Source organism: Pseudonaja textilis, chromosome 1, assembly GCF_049901715.1.
Source record: "Pseudonaja textilis isolate UNSWEBS1 chromosome 1, rPseTex1.2, whole genome shotgun sequence".
In the NCBI taxonomy this organism is placed as follows: domain Eukaryota; kingdom Metazoa; phylum Chordata; class Lepidosauria; order Squamata; family Elapidae; genus Pseudonaja; species Pseudonaja textilis.
The window spans coordinates 64,963,013-64,982,439 of NC_141990.1; the positions used below are offsets into that span (position 1 = coordinate 64,963,013).

At 32.3% G+C, this 19,427-nt stretch overlaps 1 protein-coding gene across 4 annotated transcripts in view; it reads right to left on the reverse strand.

The window, feature by feature from the left end:
- Window positions 1-19,427, reverse strand: part of SPAST (spastin) — a 40,682-nt gene that overhangs the window by 11,312 nt on the left and 9,943 nt on the right. For 2 of the 4 annotated variants that reach the window (XM_026695456.2, XM_026695455.2), the window contains exons 3-10: window positions 18,408-18,491; window positions 12,411-12,506; window positions 8,129-8,307; window positions 5,185-5,318; window positions 4,796-4,889; window positions 2,567-2,641; window positions 1,797-1,868; window positions 753-828 (exon numbers count right to left, since the gene is read on the reverse strand). In XM_026695456.2, coding sequence (XP_026551241.1) covers window positions 753-828; window positions 1,797-1,868; window positions 2,567-2,641; window positions 4,796-4,889; window positions 5,185-5,318; window positions 8,129-8,307; window positions 12,411-12,506; window positions 18,408-18,491 — 810 coding nt within the window. The remainder of the gene's footprint in view (window positions 1-752; window positions 829-1,796; window positions 1,869-2,566; window positions 2,642-4,795; window positions 4,890-5,184; window positions 5,319-8,128; window positions 8,308-12,410; window positions 12,507-18,407; window positions 18,492-19,427) is intronic. The other 2 variants (XM_026695458.2, XM_026695457.2) reach the window with 1 other exon arrangement.

Here is a 19,427-nt window from a genome sequence, read left to right on the forward strand (position 1 = left end):
ATGCATATATCTACCCATACCCATACTTAACACACACATACACATGATATACATACATATATATCTATATCTATACCTATGTGCATATATATATATATAATATACATAAATATATATATAATATATATATATATATGTGTGTGTGTATATACATACATACATACATACATACATACATATATATATATATAATGCAATCAATATTAAATGTATACTTTAATATAGTTTAAATTTGTTTATATAATTCAATACTCGGTATGCTAAACAGCATATATTGCTCCAGAGCTCTTAAATAAGTTGTCAACATTTTTAGGAATGACAAGAATTAAATGTTGTGGTAAATTATTAATATATTATCAGTGCAGCACTTAAAATCTAAGCAAAGTACCTAACTAGGAAACCCACCAGGAAATCTTAGGATAGGAGGCTAGTCCAAGAAGATTTGAAAAAAAGAGAAGGTAATGGGAATCCATTTCCATACATTGGTTAAGAAAATTAACAAGTACCCATAAAGATCATTGATTGGGGAAAATTTTACTTTAAAAAAAAAATCCTGTTCTCTAGTATGGATTATTAGTACTTGTTATAAATAATATAAAATAAAGTTAAAACTGTTGATTAAGAACATATTATTTCAGCAATGCAATTCAATCTAATAAAATGGAGAATGAAGAATGTGTTATTCTCAATTAAAAGACTATTTTTAAAAGGTTTATGCTTTAAATTTAAGTCAAAATTTTGACTAACTTTACCAATAAAAATGATGGAAGGCTGAAGTTCTCTAGCTACTGCAAAAAGTGCACGGACTAGCTTCTCTCCTTCACCAACCTAAGGGAAAAAAACAAAGAAGGTACCCACCTCAAATTGATTGAATCATATGCTTCACAACTGGCATATTGTCAGTGGATACTAAAACACAACGAACTTGATCTATTCTATTCTCTGACATTAAATCTGTGTTACTATATTTACTAAACTATAATCAAATTAATTTTTAAAAGTTCATTAAAGTTTTCATTTCTATCTCCCTCTACAAGCCAGGCACACATAAAAGCTTTTTTTATTCAGGAGGCTGCTCCAAAGAATGTGAAATGGAAAAGGTTTTAAAAGAAAATGGGGTTTTACAAAATTACTATATACTTAATACTCCAAGCTAATAACAAAAGGAAAGTACAGGATCATACAATAGCAAAATAGCAACCTCAAACAAACATAGCAATTAAAAAAAGCAAAATATAGAAATTATGTTATAAAACTCCAAAATCTCTGACTGTATTGGAGGAGTTTTTCTTGCTTTTTCTTGGAAGAAACACTAAATTGAAATGTTAACATAACACGTATTAACAATCTGCTGCTGCCAATTAACACAGATATGTCCTGCTAGCAGCAGCTAATTCTTTTACCCAATCACTATTCCTGAAAAACCCATTTCTTCATATCTGGATAGATTCACACTTCTGGGGGTATAATGGAAAAGGAATTACCTAAATATTTATTTTTGTAGCACTATGTCCAAGAGGACTTCATCCATACAGGCCTTTTTCCGAGGGACATAGATGACTTAAAAGGGGGAAGGGAAGTTACTGAAAATTTTTCTTCCAAGATCTTTTATATTACAGCTTTGAAGTTTTACGTATTCCAGTGGAATAAGACACAGATGTAGATACAAAATTAGTTTAGAAACAGATAAACATTATTTCCAATGTACTGGAATCTGGTGCAAATATGGCTCCATTTATTTTTCCCCAAAACTTCCTAAGATGACCCTTTAACCAAAATATAATACTGCTACTCACATATTTTGATGTCAGACTTGCAGCACTTATGTTAAAGAAGGTTGAATTTGATTCTGCAGCCACGGCTTTGGCCTAATATATTTAAAAAAAATGGTTTAAGGCTGCAATATAATACCAAGCATGTAACATATTTCAGCAATGTAATTATCCTTATTAGCCAGAGTTCTATTAAATTGGACACATATGTGCCCAGTAAATAACTAACTATATATGTTAAAGGAAATTTCAATCTATCAGCACTTCAGCAATTTACCTTATGTTATACCTTTTAATGTCTACTAATATAGTTCACAGTTTACTTTTTTTTTTGTAAGATACTGTGCAATTCTGAGCATTCTTCTAACTGGAGTACCCATGACCCAACATGATACTACTCTTATCCCAAAATGATAGGAAAAAATATTCCTTGGGTACACATATAAAATATAATGTCCAAACACTGTTTCCATAAGCAATATGCCAAAGCACAAATAATATTTTCAGGCTAAGGGGAGGGGCAGAACAACTAAAATGAATGAGCTGGGGATACAAATGTGCATAAATGTGATTTTTTTTTATTTTTTTTGGATTAATGAGAGAAATTTTGAGGATTTTGAAAGAAATAAATTATCTTAAACCTCTTTTAAATCTCACATGTTTGTTTCCTGTCTTAAAATGATAGAAAAATACACTGCCAATTTTCGCAAATATAATCAGATTTAGAGGGGATACTGGGGGAACAAAAGAGATTACCTGCCTGCCCATGTGATAGAAGAAAGCAGTTCTCTTACCAGCATTGTCTTCCCATTTCCTGGTGGGCCAAACAACAACAATCCTCGTGCAGGAGCCCTAAGTCCTGTAAACAACTGGAAGACTGACTGAGTTACATTTTGGTTCATGGCATAATTTGAACTCTTCAGCCTATAAACTAGTAATTTTATAGCTGAGAGAAGACATTATTAATGTGTTTTGCAGTAGATATGGATCAAAATAAGAGTTTAGGAAAAATAAGCCAGAAAGGACCACAAAAAAATCAAATAATACAAAAGAAAATTGTAAAACTAATGCTTAAATTACTAAATTTAAGCATTAGTTTCACAATTTTCTGTTGTATTATTTAGGATATATTATTTGGAATTCACCAAGCTATAAGTGCTATAGAAACCAATAAACTTTCTCGAATGGAATTAATTTTTTTTAACTATTATAAATTGTTATTCATTTTTTAAGCAACTAACACTCTTATAGCCTGTTATCCAGGATTGCAGTTCTACGTTTTCTTCACAAAGTGTATTTTAATAGTCAGGTGGGAGCCATCTGACGGAAGGAAGAAGAAACAGTAAAACTGCCTCCAATTGGCTGTTCTGGCTAATATATACACTGTGGATTTATTTTGTTAATTGTCTTTAGTTTTTATCTTAAGAGAATGAACATGTAATATACAGAGTATATTAGTTGGAGTGATTATATAAAAATATATCTTTTATTATAGCATCAACAATAAACTTGTCAATTTTTCTTTCCTGCAACATCTTTAGACATATCTTAAAGAGAAAATTAGCTACAATAGATGTAAAAATGAGATATACAATAGTATATAAATGAAACACAATGGGGATCTTTAGACTTTTGTTGTGGTACTTTCACAACAGACCAAACATTAATAAGAGAAGACTGCAATAGCTACCCATCAGCAAAATTCACATCTCAAAAATTCACACCAAATGGATACAAGCAGGTTTTTTTAACAAACAATAAAACACAAGAATAATTCCTTATAAGTAAATATTAAATACATGAATTTCAGAATGCAATCAAGATTAATTTAATCTTGATTGTGTTCTGAAATTCATATATTTAATATTTACCATTTGATTTTTAAATATTCAAGAATATGGTTTCTGATAATTTAGGTTCCATTTTCCTACCTTCTATTATTAGAGATTGATTGCGATGGTAAGCATTTGTTCATTCAATTGCCAAAGAATTGAACCTGGACTGATTGTACTTAACTACTTATCAACAGTAATATTATTTCAATTGTCAATTGATGCTACAAATGCAAAATCTGAACTCTGGTGCCAAAATCTACTGAAACATTAAAAGCCCAGATGAAAAGATGTCTTTGAAAATGTGCCCATTGTTTCCTCAAACTGTAGCAGAGATAGGAGGGGTAGGGGGTCAAGTGTGACCATTTCACTTAATGCCCATAACTACTTGCAACAATAATGGGCAGGTTCCATTACAGTCATAGGTCAAAGATCATCTGTAGACCGACTGTATCTTTAATATTGGTTTCAAGATACACTTTGCCTTCCAGCATACTAAACAGAAGGACAACTTTCACTTTCATTAGGTTTCTGATTCAGCTCAGCATGTTCACTGGCAGAATAGAAGAACTATTTTGCTAGTACTTCCACTCTATTGTAGATTCCTAGAACACAAAAATCTGGTACTAAAAATAGAGACCATCTGAAGAACATGGAAGAGTCAGTGGTAGATGTTGCATATGAAGAAATGATTAAAACTGTTTCTCCCTCCCTTCCTGGGTAAGGAGGATTCTCAGCAGAATGTCATGTAGAAATGGATGATACCCATAGAAAGGGCATATCTAATATTAACTGTTTTTGCTGAAAATTTAATGTTTAAATTTTACCACTGAAGACCTAGCAGCATGAATGTATAGCAGCGGAGTAGATAATATTCTTTTTAGCTCATTATTGAGCATGTGATTAATTTCTATTTATTAATCTATGCAACACAATCAATGTACTGGACCAATAAAAGCTAAACATTTTAAGTAACTATAAGAGTGCCAATTTTACTCCAGCATCTAATCTAATACTCCAATTGGACTTTGATACAGAAAAATCATGAGTAATATTTACACATTATATAACAAATATATATGTTACTTTAATATATTCAAAAGGCTAAATTTTAAAAAATCCAAGTAAAATCTACCAGATAATGAAAACATTGAAGATGTAATAAAACAAGCCAGGAAACAGATTGCTTACTTCAGGTCTAAGTGAGGGAAGGATAACAATTTCTTGCAGTGCCTGTTTAGCCAACTCCTGCCCAGCAATATCATCAAAATTGACAGATGGCCCACTAACAAATACAGAATAGTAATTACATTTTAATTACACAATAGGCATCTCATTCTTCCAGAGTGCAGCTGAGCATTTCACACTCTTTGCCTCAACATATTTTCTTTTTTAAAAAAAGCTCTCACAGTTAAGAAATTCTCATGTATATTAAATATTATATTTTAAAGAATATTTTCATTTCTTCCAATCCAAATCTTAAACAGATGCAGAAAAAATAGGAACATTACTTGCCCTGAAAATAATTACACACTAAAAAACATTCCCACCCCTCTACCCAGCCACAAAATACCACTTACCTGTCTACAATTTCATTGAGAATAAGATTAGCAAGGTTACTATCCACATTTTTGAAAATCTTTGTATCTTTCTTTTTTCGAACAGCAGTAGAAGGAGTAGAAGGCTTGGTGGTTCTATTATTTTTTGGAGTAGCCTAAGGAAACAATTATTTCAAATGTATTTCAATATTATTTTAAAAAGGTATCAGCTTCAGTAATCTAAAGGAAGGAAATTTCCATTCAGCATCTGGCTAATCAGTTAAACAAATCTTTGATATGGCACAAGTTAACTTGACTTTAAAAAAATACAGAAAAAAACAGTTAATTAAATGTTGCAAGAGATTAATGTAACATTGATTATGTGCCATCAAGGTATTGTCAACTCTTAGCAACCATATATATTTTATCCATGGTAATATAACATACTTTTATAAATTTATAATTTTATAAATTATATATTATAAATGTAATAATCCTTCCTTCCAATGACTAACATACCATGCTGATAAAGAGCAAAGGTAAAATCTGTATAGAACTCTGTATTACCACTTTGAGTTGATGGCAGTGATATTCTAAAAATACTTCTAAAGAAAATGTTTTTTCTGCTCTGAAAATAATAAACCCAGAAGAAAACTAGCTCAGTATCATTGTATCCATTTTCTAACTCTTATGGTTTTAAAATTGGAAAGGAATTTTAAACCCATACCATAAAACAATTTTAAAACCATAGTCAGCAAAATAAATTGGAACAGATGAATAGTTCTACTCTATTGAGAATAAAAATCTCTGTGTACATGCATACAACACAGACTTTTGCTTAATTTTAAAAATGACAAATATTTTAGCTTTTCCAATAGAAAAAAAGTTATACTTTTTAATCATTTTGTTTCCTTTTCCATATACTTTTTCATGCCAATATTTTCCAGGCATCTTCTGGCAAGTACCCTAACATCAGTGAAATCATTTCTCACCCCTTATCCTTGGACCAGTTTTGCAACCTAATTGCCAACTTGTAAAATATGGACAGAATCCAGCTATTTCCAATGATAGAAGCCTCCCATCAGCAAAATGGGAAAGAATGCTATATACTGAATTCACTCTTCCCCTTGTTATTTTCTGTCAAATAATTGAAAAGCATTTTCCACTTTTGCAGCAGATAATAACAAGAATGAAACTAGATACAACCACAACCTTAACCAAAATTAAGAACAAAATAACATTAAGTAATCTTTTCCCCTAAAATGAGTTTGGGATTACAGACACACAATTCCCTTATAGTAAATCACAATCTCTACCAGCCTTTCCTAGTAATATTAATAACTGAATTTAAATGCATGCAAAATATGCTATTTATGAAATATAATTCTTTTATTTTCTTTTTTTCATATAAATTTTATTGAATTTACAATTAAAAAAATAACATAACAACATTACATAAGAAACAGAGAGAGAAAAAGAAGAAAGAAAGAAGAGAAAGAGAGAGGAAAAAAAAAAAAAAAACGCTCGTCTTGGACCGAAAAAGGAGAAGAAGAAGTATAAAAGAGAGAAAAACAAAAACAAAAAAACAAAGAGACGGAAGAAAAAGAAAATACGTTAAAACCAGACAAATATTCTTTTTGACAGTCTACAAGATCCAATTCTCCTACCTTACTTTAAATATACACATCTTATCGCTATTTATGGATATTTATGCTTATTTATGCTCATTAAACAGTTTATCTCTGATATAACCAATTATACCATGCATTCCAATTATTATCAAATGCTGAAGACTCTTTATTTTTAAGAGCTATGGTTAAATTGTCCATTTCTGCGCAGTCACATATTTTCTGAATGACCAATTGATCTGTAGGTAAACGGGATGATTTCCAGCACTGGGCAAATGCTAATCTGGCCGCAGTTAGAATATGAATTATTATGTATTTCGTCTTTTTAGGAAAATGTTTATCAGAGATCCCTAGTAGGAAGAACTCTGGTTTGTATTCAATTTGATCTTTGGTTATCTCCTCCAGCCATTTTCTAATTTTTGCCAGTATTTCTGGGCTTCTTTACAGGTCCACCACATATGAAAGTAGGTTCCCTCTATGTTTTTACATTTCCAACATTTTGGACTAGAGTTTGGGTTCATTTTCGCTAACCTCGAAGGGGTAAATGCCATCTATATAACATTTTATACATATTTTCTTTGTACGCAGAGATTTCGTAATCTTAATGATTCTATTCCAGATCTTTTCCCATTCTGTTAATGTAATGCTTCTTCCAATATTCCTACTCCACATTATCATGTTCCCTTTCACTATCTCTTGCTCTAATTCTACCTCCAATAAATATTTATAAAATTTAGAAATATTCTTTTTATTTGATCCTAATAAGATTTTATCTAAGTGTTGTAATTTGCTATAAATTCCAAACTCTTTGATATCTTGTTTGTATCTACTATGGATTTGTATATATAACCACTGATCAATTTTAAATCCCTGTTCCTGTAAGTCCTGTCGGTTCTTAGTTTCCTAAAGGATCTAATAAATCTTTATATTTAGTCATTTTTGTTATATCCAAATTGTTGGGATGAACCATTGCCTCCATTGTTGAAAGCCAAATCGGAATTTTTAAATAATGTTTTTTACATATTTTTTTCCAATTAGTTAATAGTGAATCTCTAATAAGATGTCTATGAAAGTACGCCTGTTTAGTTTTCCCCACATCCCATAGAAATGCGTGCCATCCTCTCTGAAGGTCGTGCCCTTCCAAGGCTAGAGTTCTTTTATTCCGTAAATTGACCCAGTCTTTTAACCATAGTAAGTTGGCTGCCCAATAATATAATTCCCAGTTTGGAAGCGCTAGCCCACCTCTACAATTCTTTTATTTTCAATCACTTTTTTATTTCCTTTTCTATTTCAATCGCAACTTTTCTATTTACAATGACAAATATGCAATATTCTGTGTATAGAAGCTAGTTTCCTACCTTCTGAGTTGCAGCTGAAGGAACTCTAGGTGCAGAAAAATTAGAAACTCCAGTATAACTAGGTGTTCTTTGGTGCCCAGAAAATCCTCCAGATCCAGCCTTTGCCACAGATTTTGAACGAGGAAGTGAATTACTACTGTGAGACAACGGATCCTTCTTTTTCGGAATAGTTCCATTTTCTACAAAGAAAAAGAACACATTTCTTACTACATAAAACATTCAAATCAGCTAGTTTCATAAATTGTTACTATCTATTAATTTAGTTGATTTATATTCACAAAACAACTCTGGATAATAAAATAGGGTTAAATCTCACAATACATAATAAACAATAATATAAAAACACTTAATTTAATATATTTATCTATAGCCATTATAGATAAGTGGATAAACACATTATCAATGTGAACAGACCACCTCAGGAACATATTATCTTAATAATGTTGCTTTCAGTTTGCACTGGTATTTTGTAAACTTTATTGAGTAGGTTACTTTGTTAAGAGAATTTTAGAACTAAAGCTATTATCATTTCCTGCAAGCACAGTCAACATATCTAAACACTGAGCTATAGTATGTATACTAATAATGTCTAAAACCTCAGAATTCTTATAGTCTTTTTTCAATTTCTTAGACTATTTATAGAAGCACAGTTTTGACCAGGTAGCATATAACTATTTTTGCAGCATTCAAGCAATATGAATTTAGAATGAAATACAGTACAGATTGTTTTCACTTAACAACAACAATTGGGACCACAAACTCCATTGCTAAGCAAAACATCATATAGCTGTGACTTGCAATTTTATCACTGGCTTCTCCATTGACTTGGCTCATCAGAAGCCAATTGTAGAGCATGCAAATATTGATCACATGACTGTGATATGCTGCAACAGTCAAACAGCTGCTGGTTGTGGAGCACCAAATCTTAATCATGTGACTGCAGGGATGTTGCAAGAATCATAAGTGCAAGGAATAGTCATAAAGTTATTTTTTTCAATACCATAATTTTGAATGGTCGCTAAGCAGTAATAAAATGAAGACTCAAAAATCATAATCAAAAATACAGTGGAAAAAGGTAATGTATATTTTACATCTATAGAAGCATGAAAATAAAGTTATAATGGAACTATGAAGACCAATATAAAAATTCTAAAGGAATATATCTTTCCACTACTTACATACTGTACATTCCATTTACCAGTGACATATGGCTCCTTACAGATTACGTCTTGGGAATGCCTCCTTTGATGGCAAAAGATTACCCACCCCTAACCAATACAGTAAAATTTTGGATCTAAGTGGAATTAATTAACATATGATGGACTTTTCTTTTTACCTAATGACATTTTCACTAATCTAGATTACTTTATAAAAGTTATCAACAAGAAAGCAAGCAGTTAAAATATTTCAGAATATATCCTAGAAAGTTAGATTCACTCTTCACTTAACATTACGCATTTATTTATCAAATTTATATGGTAACCTAACTCAAGAGTTGTACTCTCTGCATGGTGCACAACAGTCAGTAAAATACATATATAAAAATAAATATTTAAAAACAGAAACAACAGCTTTAAAATGGAGTTAATTAAAACTAAAAATACATGTAAAATATCTAGCACCTCTCAAATATTTTCAGAGTGAATCATAAAGGATTAAAATGCGTCAAACAAATCAAGCAACAATAAAGTTGTCAACATTATTTGCTTTGATATCTAAAAGACAGCAAAGACACCATGTAAGATGCCTAGGAATAAGACTCTTATCAGGTAGATGCTAGAGCCACAAAAATATCAAAGAAGTTTATATTAATGTCTGTGGAAGTTATAGAAAAACTAGGGTTCAAGATTCCTGGTTCCAAATAAGAGTTTAAATTCTGTTTGAAAACAGTGAAAAGACAAAGTACTAACTAGGTTTCCAGACAAGTTTCAACAGACAGTGCAGGAGTGGATAACTAAAACTTATTGTAAGCTGCTCACTTATTTTAAGTCACATAGTTGCCTTGAACCGTGAGATACTATATGCAACAAATAAATTAAATAAATAAATAAAACCATGCAATAATCTATTTTAAGATTACACAGAAACTTGCCCATCTGCCTCAAACAGTAAAAATATTACACACAATATGGAGCAATAGAATTTGGTTTGGGGGGGGGGGATGATCTTATATTGAACTTAGATACAAATGTGTGTTAAATAAAAATATTACAGTAATATTAACTGGACTAATGTACCACCAACTGGCATTCTAGCAAGAATGGTTTGATTTCTGCTTCATATGGCAACCATTTTCTATTTGTGCTCATGATAAGATCTTCAATTTCCTAGTCTTTGTAGAAGCCCATGTTGATTCTAAATAATATTTTAGTATTTACAGTGGCTTCACCTGATCCAAGTATAAAAATGAGATAGAATGTTTGCCTTTTTCTTGTGTACATATCTCTTCAGTACTATCCCTATGATGGTAATATTCAACTCCCAATTTCTGAATGATTTTATGTTAAAAGCACAGCTAACATGGATTTCAAATCAATTCGCAATTCGAAATGTGATAAAGATACAATGTTTTTCAAGGTGGATAGAAAATAATGATAAGCTGATCAGAATTGCAAACTGATTTTGTTTTAGGAGGGCATGCCAAATATTTACTTTGATACAGTAAATCCACTATTGGAAGGTTAATTATCTGAAGGAAAATTAAAAGGAAGAACAGAATAGAAAAAGACACAAAACCTTACTATTTCGGATATGAAATTTATTTGAACAGAAACTGCTTTCCATGCAATCGAGGCTATATGATTATTTGCTTTAAAAAGTATCAATAAAAGTAGTTGCAATTGCAAGCAGTAATGAGTTTTTTCTTGTACAATATAGTGATATGCCAATTCTCATTATGCTGCTTCATATATCGCGTTGGTGTCAGAACATCACAATGAAGTCAAACTGTTGCCCTACAAATATAACTATCAAAATATAACTATCTTTCACAAAGCCATGTATAGATATTTGACAATTCTAGTTACCAGAATGAAGAAAAATACCAACTGTATAAGGTAGTCCTCAATTTATGACCATAATTGAGCTCCCAATTTATGTTGCTGAGTAAGTTTTACCCCCGGTTTATGACTTTTTCTTGCCCCAACTGTTAAGTGAATCATCACAGTTGTTAAGTTAATAACAAGACTTGTTAAGTGAATCTGGCTTCCCCATTGATTTTGCTTGTCAGAAAGTTGCAAAGCGGCATCACATGACTCCAGGACACTGCAACAGTCATAAATATGAACCTGTTGCCAATCATCTGAATTTTAATCACATAATCATGCAGATGTTGCAATAGTTGGAAGTGTGAAAAAAGTCACATTTTTCAGTGCCATTGTAACTTCAAACAGTCACTAAATAAAGGGTTGTAAATTGAGAATTACCTGTATTCATATACCAATAGCAACTGTTTCAAGCAAAGCACCACATCACACTAATCGTTTAGTGAGAGTGCACTTTTAGAGAGAAATAATTGCCATAAATGTCTTTATAAGCAAAAAAAATCAGTAAGAAAAATCAGTAAGTATTTATATATTTGATACTATTTGGAGTTATTTCAGAAGCATGCCTTATAAAGAATAAAAATGACTGAAGGTACAATCTACAAACCTCATAAAAAACATAGCAAGGAAATTTCCAAAGCAGCTTAGCCACAAAAACACAACACACTACCTAATTTTTTCTCTTATTTTCATTCAAAACAGGCTTTAAGAATGTTGAACACCAATAATTTTCTCATATAAATAAACTTCAAGCTGATTTTCTCATTGTTATATCTCATGTACACACAGTGACAAAAAAGCCAGGAAAAAATATCCTTCAATAAAAACATATTCTCTGATTTTGCTTTTATAAAAAATAGCAATCAACATAATAAGAGATGTGAATTTTTAAAAAATGAAATCTTATTTTTTTTCTAGCACTGCATTTTATAAGGGTCCTAAAGAGATTTTTTCCAAAATGCCAAACTTTATGTCAAAACACTAAACTTTAAAACTAATGCCTTGCCTTGGTTTTCAAGACTTAAGAAATGTTAAAAAGTAAGGAAAGCAGTTGGGTGAAGACAACATTAATTCAGCATAGATTATAGATTCAGCGTAGATTAAAGAATCTTTAAAAGAAAAAACATTTTAAAAATATATTAGGAGCAGGGTATTTATTGCTGCGTATTTTGTTTTGATAAGGTAGATACTGAGAGACATCCCCCTAATTAATTAGGTGCTGGGAAAACCAAACCCACCTGACTGGAGATGTCCATTGCGGTATACCAGGTTAGTATTGTCACTACGGACTTCCATTTGCAGCTTGGGAATTTGCTTAACTGCCTGCATCTTCTCTATGCAACAGAACAGAGGAGGGAAAAGGACAAATAAAAGACAAAAAATGAACCAATGAAAGTTACGTATACTGGTAATACTAAAATGATTTTGCCTTTAGTTGGCTTGATAAGGATTAAAGTTACAAAGCTTATATCTAATGTTTACAATGTTATGAAGTCACATCTGATTAATAAAATACAATTTATGTAAAACTGTAAACTGCAGTCAATAACTGCATTATTCAGAAATAGTGAAGAAAAGAACTAGTGGGATAGTTTAAAATGAACGTGAAAAGGATTATGATTTCTTCTACATATTATCTAAGAAAATAGCAATTTGTTGGTTCAATTTGTAACCATATTTCATACTAAATTTTGTTAACAAGTATTTGTTTAAGATAATCATTCCATTTTAAGCAGCTAAGTATATTTGTTTTCTACAGGTTATTTCAATTCTATAAATAAGAACGTAAGAGCCCTCCTTTCTGATCAAGTGAATTTTCCCTAATTAGTAAGTAATTGTTACATAATTAAAATAAAATTACTACTTTTCTAGCAATAAGATTTAGCATTGCATTATAATTATCAGAAATAAATTAGACAGATACAACTCATAAGTAATTGTTCAAAAATTCTAAAACTTCCACATTTCTTACACTAGTTTTAGAATCAGTTATAACCTTTTGAAATCAACAACTTATTAGATATCATCCTGAATCTAACTGTCAGTTTACAACAATATTTAGATTCACAAATAACCTGTTGGTAAAATCATGGTCCTTTTCTTTTTTCAGAAAACAGATCAATACCATCACCCATTTTTATACTTCAACAATAAAACCAGCCATTAAAAAAATCAATAGCTTTTCAATATACATTAAGCTAAAAAATTATATTCTGTAATTACTATTTTGTTGAATCTAGATTCCTTTTTGATATTACCATGTATTTGCATGCAAGAGTACTGCAATATAACTTTAACTAAAAGAGGCATCACAGAGAATACAAACTTTAATATATGCATTTTTAAAAAAAGATTCTTACTCAGCCCTTCCTAAAATCTTAAATAAGATGGCCAAAGTTTAAAGAAACCAAAAACTGTGACACATATCTCACGTAGGACAGCTCTGGTGGCCTAGAGGTGGAGCTCTCGCCTCACAATCAGGAGGCTGTGAGTTTGATCCTAAGTAGAAGCTAATATTTGGAATAGACTCCTGCTTGAGCAAGGGGTTGGACTCAGTGGTGGGATTCAAAAAAATTTACTACCGGTTCTGTGGGCGTGGACATGTGATTGGGTGGGCGTGGTTTTTTTGCAGCACCATCCCCACCCCATTTTTGGGGCCTTCCTGGACTCAGAGGAGCCTCCAGAGAGGGTGTTTTTGCTCCCCTGGGACTAGGAAGAAAAAAAAAAGGAACATAGGAGGTGCACACAGCACCCCTCCACGCTCCATTTTGGGGCCTTCCTGGCCTCAGAGGAGCCTCTGGGGGGCATTTTGCTCCCAGGAAGCTTCCCTGGGGCCCAGGAAGGCAAAAAATGGAGTGGGGCTGTGCCCCCTCCCTCCATTTTTTGCCTTCCTGGGCCTCAGGGAAGCCTCCTGGGTGAAGCAGTAAGAAGCAAGGGGATTCCTGGCACAGCTGTTCATAGGAACAGCTGAATGTCAGGAAGTTAAAAAAATACCTTAAGGAGTGGCTGGGCAGGCAAGCATCTGGTGGACGGGATAAGCGAGCAGGTGAGGCAAGCGAGTGAGCAGTGATGGGCAACTGGGTTGGGGGCATTGCCAGCCAGAAGTTACTACCAGTTCGGCGACCCACGCAAAATCCTTGCTACCAGTTCATCTGAACCGGTGCAAACCAGCTGAATACCACCACTGATTGGACTAGATGACCTCCAAGGTCCCTTCCAACTCTGTTATTCTATGAAAATTCCTTCTCTATGTTCCCTTCTTGTATACTGTTACCCAACAGTACTTATATTCAAAAAGATGACCTTCAGCTGGTCATATCAACACATGGCAAAGATATATGTACACAGAACATCTATTCCATATCATCTACACCAACTTTTCTCAACTCAGAATCAGCAAGAGGTCTCTAAGGTTCTATAAGACATTGTGATTGGAAAAACCAATCTTTTTTTAACAAATGCAATGCTAGCACTCATAATTATGGGGATTTTTACACATCACAACTCAGCTCCTGGCCAACACTTTGCTATTATTGTTAATGTTGACAAATGTGGGCTGTATAGGTTACAAATTGATTGAATTGTGAATTTTTCATATTTTTTGTGAAAAATAGTTATTTAATTTGTATGCACGGATTCACTAAGATCTGAAAATTATTTCAGAGGTTTCTCCAGAGTAAGAAGTTTGAGAAAGACTGATCTAGGACATAATTCATTAAACCTGCTAAATCATTTCTAAAGACTGTATGAAAATTAATCCTTAAACTTCCTTTATTTCATCTTGTGTGTAAGCACTAATTTAGAGCTACTGCCCCTATGCTTGAAAAATATATCTAAACAGTAATGAAAAAGTTTCACTGCCTTCATGTTCATTTCCAAACCTAAGTCACAGCACTGATGTTTGCTTGCACGTAGAATCTTGACCTTCCACAAGAATGACTGATAACACAGCTGATTGGATATGGTGACTGGTCATGCTGCCAATTATATACTATGGTTAAGAATATCAATGGCAAAACCATACATAGATTTTCAAGCTACTTTCATTTCTAAGTGCTTTCTTCTCTTTAAAAATCCAAATTGTTTATTAAAGAGCTGGGAGATCAATGAAAAGGACTGGATAACAGCTGAAGAATAAATGAAAGAATTTTGGCCATAGATCAGTTCTTTCTGAAGATCAGTTTGAAGTTTGGCCTCATAAGTAGAAAAAAATATTTATTCCTCTACCCCATTATATTTTCACAGAGCAGAAAAGCATTGGCCCTCTTTGTAAGTGACAGATATTATCTCCCAGCTTAAAGGAACAAATGAGAACTCTTATTGAAAATATTCTTTTAACCTGGGGAGATCTGCGCAAATAATGAATAATCTGAAATATTCTTTTTTAGAAAAATGATTGATCCGATTATAACTTCCTCATTCAATATATCTGGATGATTCCAATTATTTGGATTCATGCCAATTGGCTTTCAATAAGAATATGACATGAAGCTACTTTGATGATGAGCTTGTCTACAAATTGGATGATGCAGCCATCCTTCAGTGGCTTTCAGACTATTTAACATAGTGTTCTTCTACATCATCTGAATGATGTGGGCCTTGCAATATTGTTTTGCATATTTAAGTTCTTCCTTACAGGCCTAGTTCAAAAGCGGGTGTTGGATCACATTGTCAACATCTACATCATTAACACTAGAGCCCTACATGGTTGTATCCTGTCCCCTAACCTGTTCAGTATTGTCCTGGAGAGCTTCAGAGTAAGATATCATAAATATTACTTGGTGCTCCCTATCATACAACCCCAAGAAAGCAATTGAATTCTGGAAAATTACTTGAATTTGATAGCGGGCTGAATAGCTAAAATTAAATCCAATAAGAAAGGTTTTCAATTGTAAACTGAACTGTGGGATTGATGTTCAATTTTACTGGAAGACAATAATTGTCTAAAAGCAGGCCAATAGTCTGCAAGTACTATTTTATCTTCATATTAATAAGTGACAAGGATATTTGAAGAGCATCCAGAAGCTTCAGCTGGTACAGAATGCAGCTGCACAAGCAACCTTTGATTCCCCAAAGATGGTGCATATAATACCTCTGCTGTGTGAGCTGCACTAAGTGTCAATTTGCTTCTGGATCCAATTTAAGATGTTGATTATGACCTTTAAAACCCTACATGGCATGGGCCCAGATTACTGCAGAACCATTTTCATCCTATTATGTTGCCTTGTCCCACTTGGTCAGGCAGGAAAAGTATGCTGTGAATCTATCAGTGAAAGAAAGAGATCCTTCTCTGCCTTTGTTCTCATTCTTTGGAACATCCTCTTATCTGAAGTAACACAGACCACCACTTTCCTTTTTTAAATGCTTGAAGACCTGGCTCTGTCAACTCAAAAATGCTGGGGTACATTTTTGCCTCTTTATCTTATTAGAAACATGTTATATGAGGTAGCCTTTTATATCTGTAACAGCAAAATCAAATAAAGCTGTGCCCTATAGCATCTTAAAAATGTAGCTAAACTTCTATCCTTTGCCATGTCCCGCACTCTAGATTGCTCCAGGTTTCCAGAAAAGAGCAACAGCAATTGGAAGCCTTTCAGGAAAACACTAAAGTTATACCTGTATTTTATAAGTCCTGTGGGAGAAAAAACTCATATTATCAAAGCTGCAGGTGCAGGAAAGGGTAAGGAATCAACAAAGGTACAATTCTACATCATAGGATTGTAGTTTACATTTGACACTTCATATTTAACAGCCAGTTATTTTAATCCAATATATGATGCAACTGCATAATGTTATTCTTGTTAAAAGTTTCTGTTTGTCATTGGCTATCAAATATATATTTTTATATATTCCAATCTCACAATTTTTTCTGGTCACAGTCAATGACATTTAGAGATGCAGTTTTAAACAAACCAGAGACACAGAAACATACAAAATCTTCTTGGCACCATTCCTCCAAACTTAAAATGTTCTGGTTCTGATTTTGTTTACTGTACTCTAAAGATTCCCAACCTTTTTAGTCTCTGAAGTACATTTGAAATTTGAAACACTGTTGAGTCCTACAACAAAATGGTGGCTATGGGAGCCACTTTAATACAAAATGGCAACTAAATCTACCAGACTAATTACAAAAGAAATGTCCAAAAATATATTGGATAATCAGGAGAAACACGTGGAAAATGCACTACAACTGTTTGAAAGAACAACAAACTGGGAAACCTAAGGATTGTGGGTTTTTTAATCTTTATTTCTTAGTTAACACTGGCTTCCTAAAATAATCAACATAACTAAACAGATAGTAAATGAGATTTACAAGGAGCTTCATCTTTTCTAGGTAGAAATTCTATGTCCTTGTTTCTCCTAATAAATAAGTAATGCCATACATGCTATCCTAGCTTCAGCCCAATGAGACTTAAACCATGTAACATGGATAAATGATTTAACAGCATTTTCAAGAAAACCAGAAGTGAATAAATTAATTGAAATACTGCTATCCCTAGAAGTCCAAAGATAATTGTGATAACTCAAAATGATGATGTGATGATACAAATCCTACCCTTATTTGCATCCTAACTTTTTATCTAAGCAGGTAATTGCAGAGTTTGCCTCGTGAGATCACATTTTATGTTTCATTCCTGGCCATCCAGAAATTTTTTGCTGCTATCTAGTTTTATTTTGCTTCAATCTATAAATGCTTTGATTTAAAAGATTTCAATTTATGATAATCTGTCACTGAATTTATTAGGTATTTTGTAAATATCTGTACCCTTGAACTGACCTCAAGATTATTTTGTTCAGCAATTTACTACTTTTCTTCAAAGTAATCTGCAGTTAAAATCTATTTAGTTTAAATTTTAGCAACATTTTTCTCTATGAACTTTCTTTCTAAGATGCACTTTATACTATCTTCCATCAATGCTAATTCTGCACCAACTGCTTAGCCATTTCAAGAAGCAACTTATGTTCATGCTGCATTTTTAAAAGTTTTGCAAAAAATTACCCCCTCACTAGTTCTTTAGCTTCCTCTTTAAAATATCAGGAAACCAAACTATAACAGTATTCCTGCATCAAGTATTCCTGCAACAAGCACACTGATGCAAAATGAAGTCTATTGGTGAAACATATGTTTCAAACGTGTTTTAAAAATTAGTTTTAAATTATTTTTCTCTCAACACATCTTAAACATATACACTACCAGTTCTACAAATTTCTAAAGTAACAACATTAAGTAGTACCTAACAGCTGCAAACGGTCCTTGGCCATTGCCAAATTTGTCATCATTTTAGACTGGAGGCGACGGGCTCGATCATAATGGTCTCCTTAAAGAAAAAGTTACACATTCAGCAGAAGTATAATAGCAATTTCTATCTTATACTCCATCAAAAGTAATTTAATATAAATGATAACTAATAATATAACACTATATCACTTGGAACAAATGAAACTAGAAGTAACAGGTTTAGCAAGAAATCCAGGGTTACAAACTATAGACTCCTAAGAATAGCTGCAGATATGAGAAATAAATATATGTACAATATATATTTTCTGTCTCAAAATACTCCTATGGAAGTACAAGTTTTAGAATTCCTTTTGAAAAGTGATGCAATATGATTACAGATTTCTAAATCTATACCAATATTCTGTCAGAAAAAAGTACTATTGTCCTAATAAAGACTATTAATTTCAGAGAGTAAATGATTATTTTTAAGCATCTTTAATAAAAATTAAAAGTACTTCAAGGTGTTTATTTGACTGGATCTTAGCCTTGTGTCTTAAATTATTAAAGTTAATTATAATGTGTTAACTCACATTATAATTTTTATATAATACATTAACTGTTAGGTATACATAGTTGCTACCTTAATACCAGGGAATCAAATTTGATCCAAAATTATTTTATGTTACCCCATTTTCCCAGCTAAAACTATCATTAGAAAAACTCACTAAAGCCATAATAACTAAGCCAAAAAATACAAATATAGACTATATGTTCAACATTTTGATTTAGCTAAACAAGCAGCTGCTACATACTAAGCTTATTGCTACAAATTTGGCATGAGCTATAACTTTAGAGGATTCCTATTATTTGTTTCTATGACTTCTCCATACAACCCCTTTCAAAAAGATAAAAGACAAAAGACATATAAACAGTTGTAAAAGACTCGGGTCTTCAATATTTATTCTGTAATTAATATAATCTATTCATTTATCAATATCCAATTATCAATTTCAATATATGTAACAGCCAATCTAAT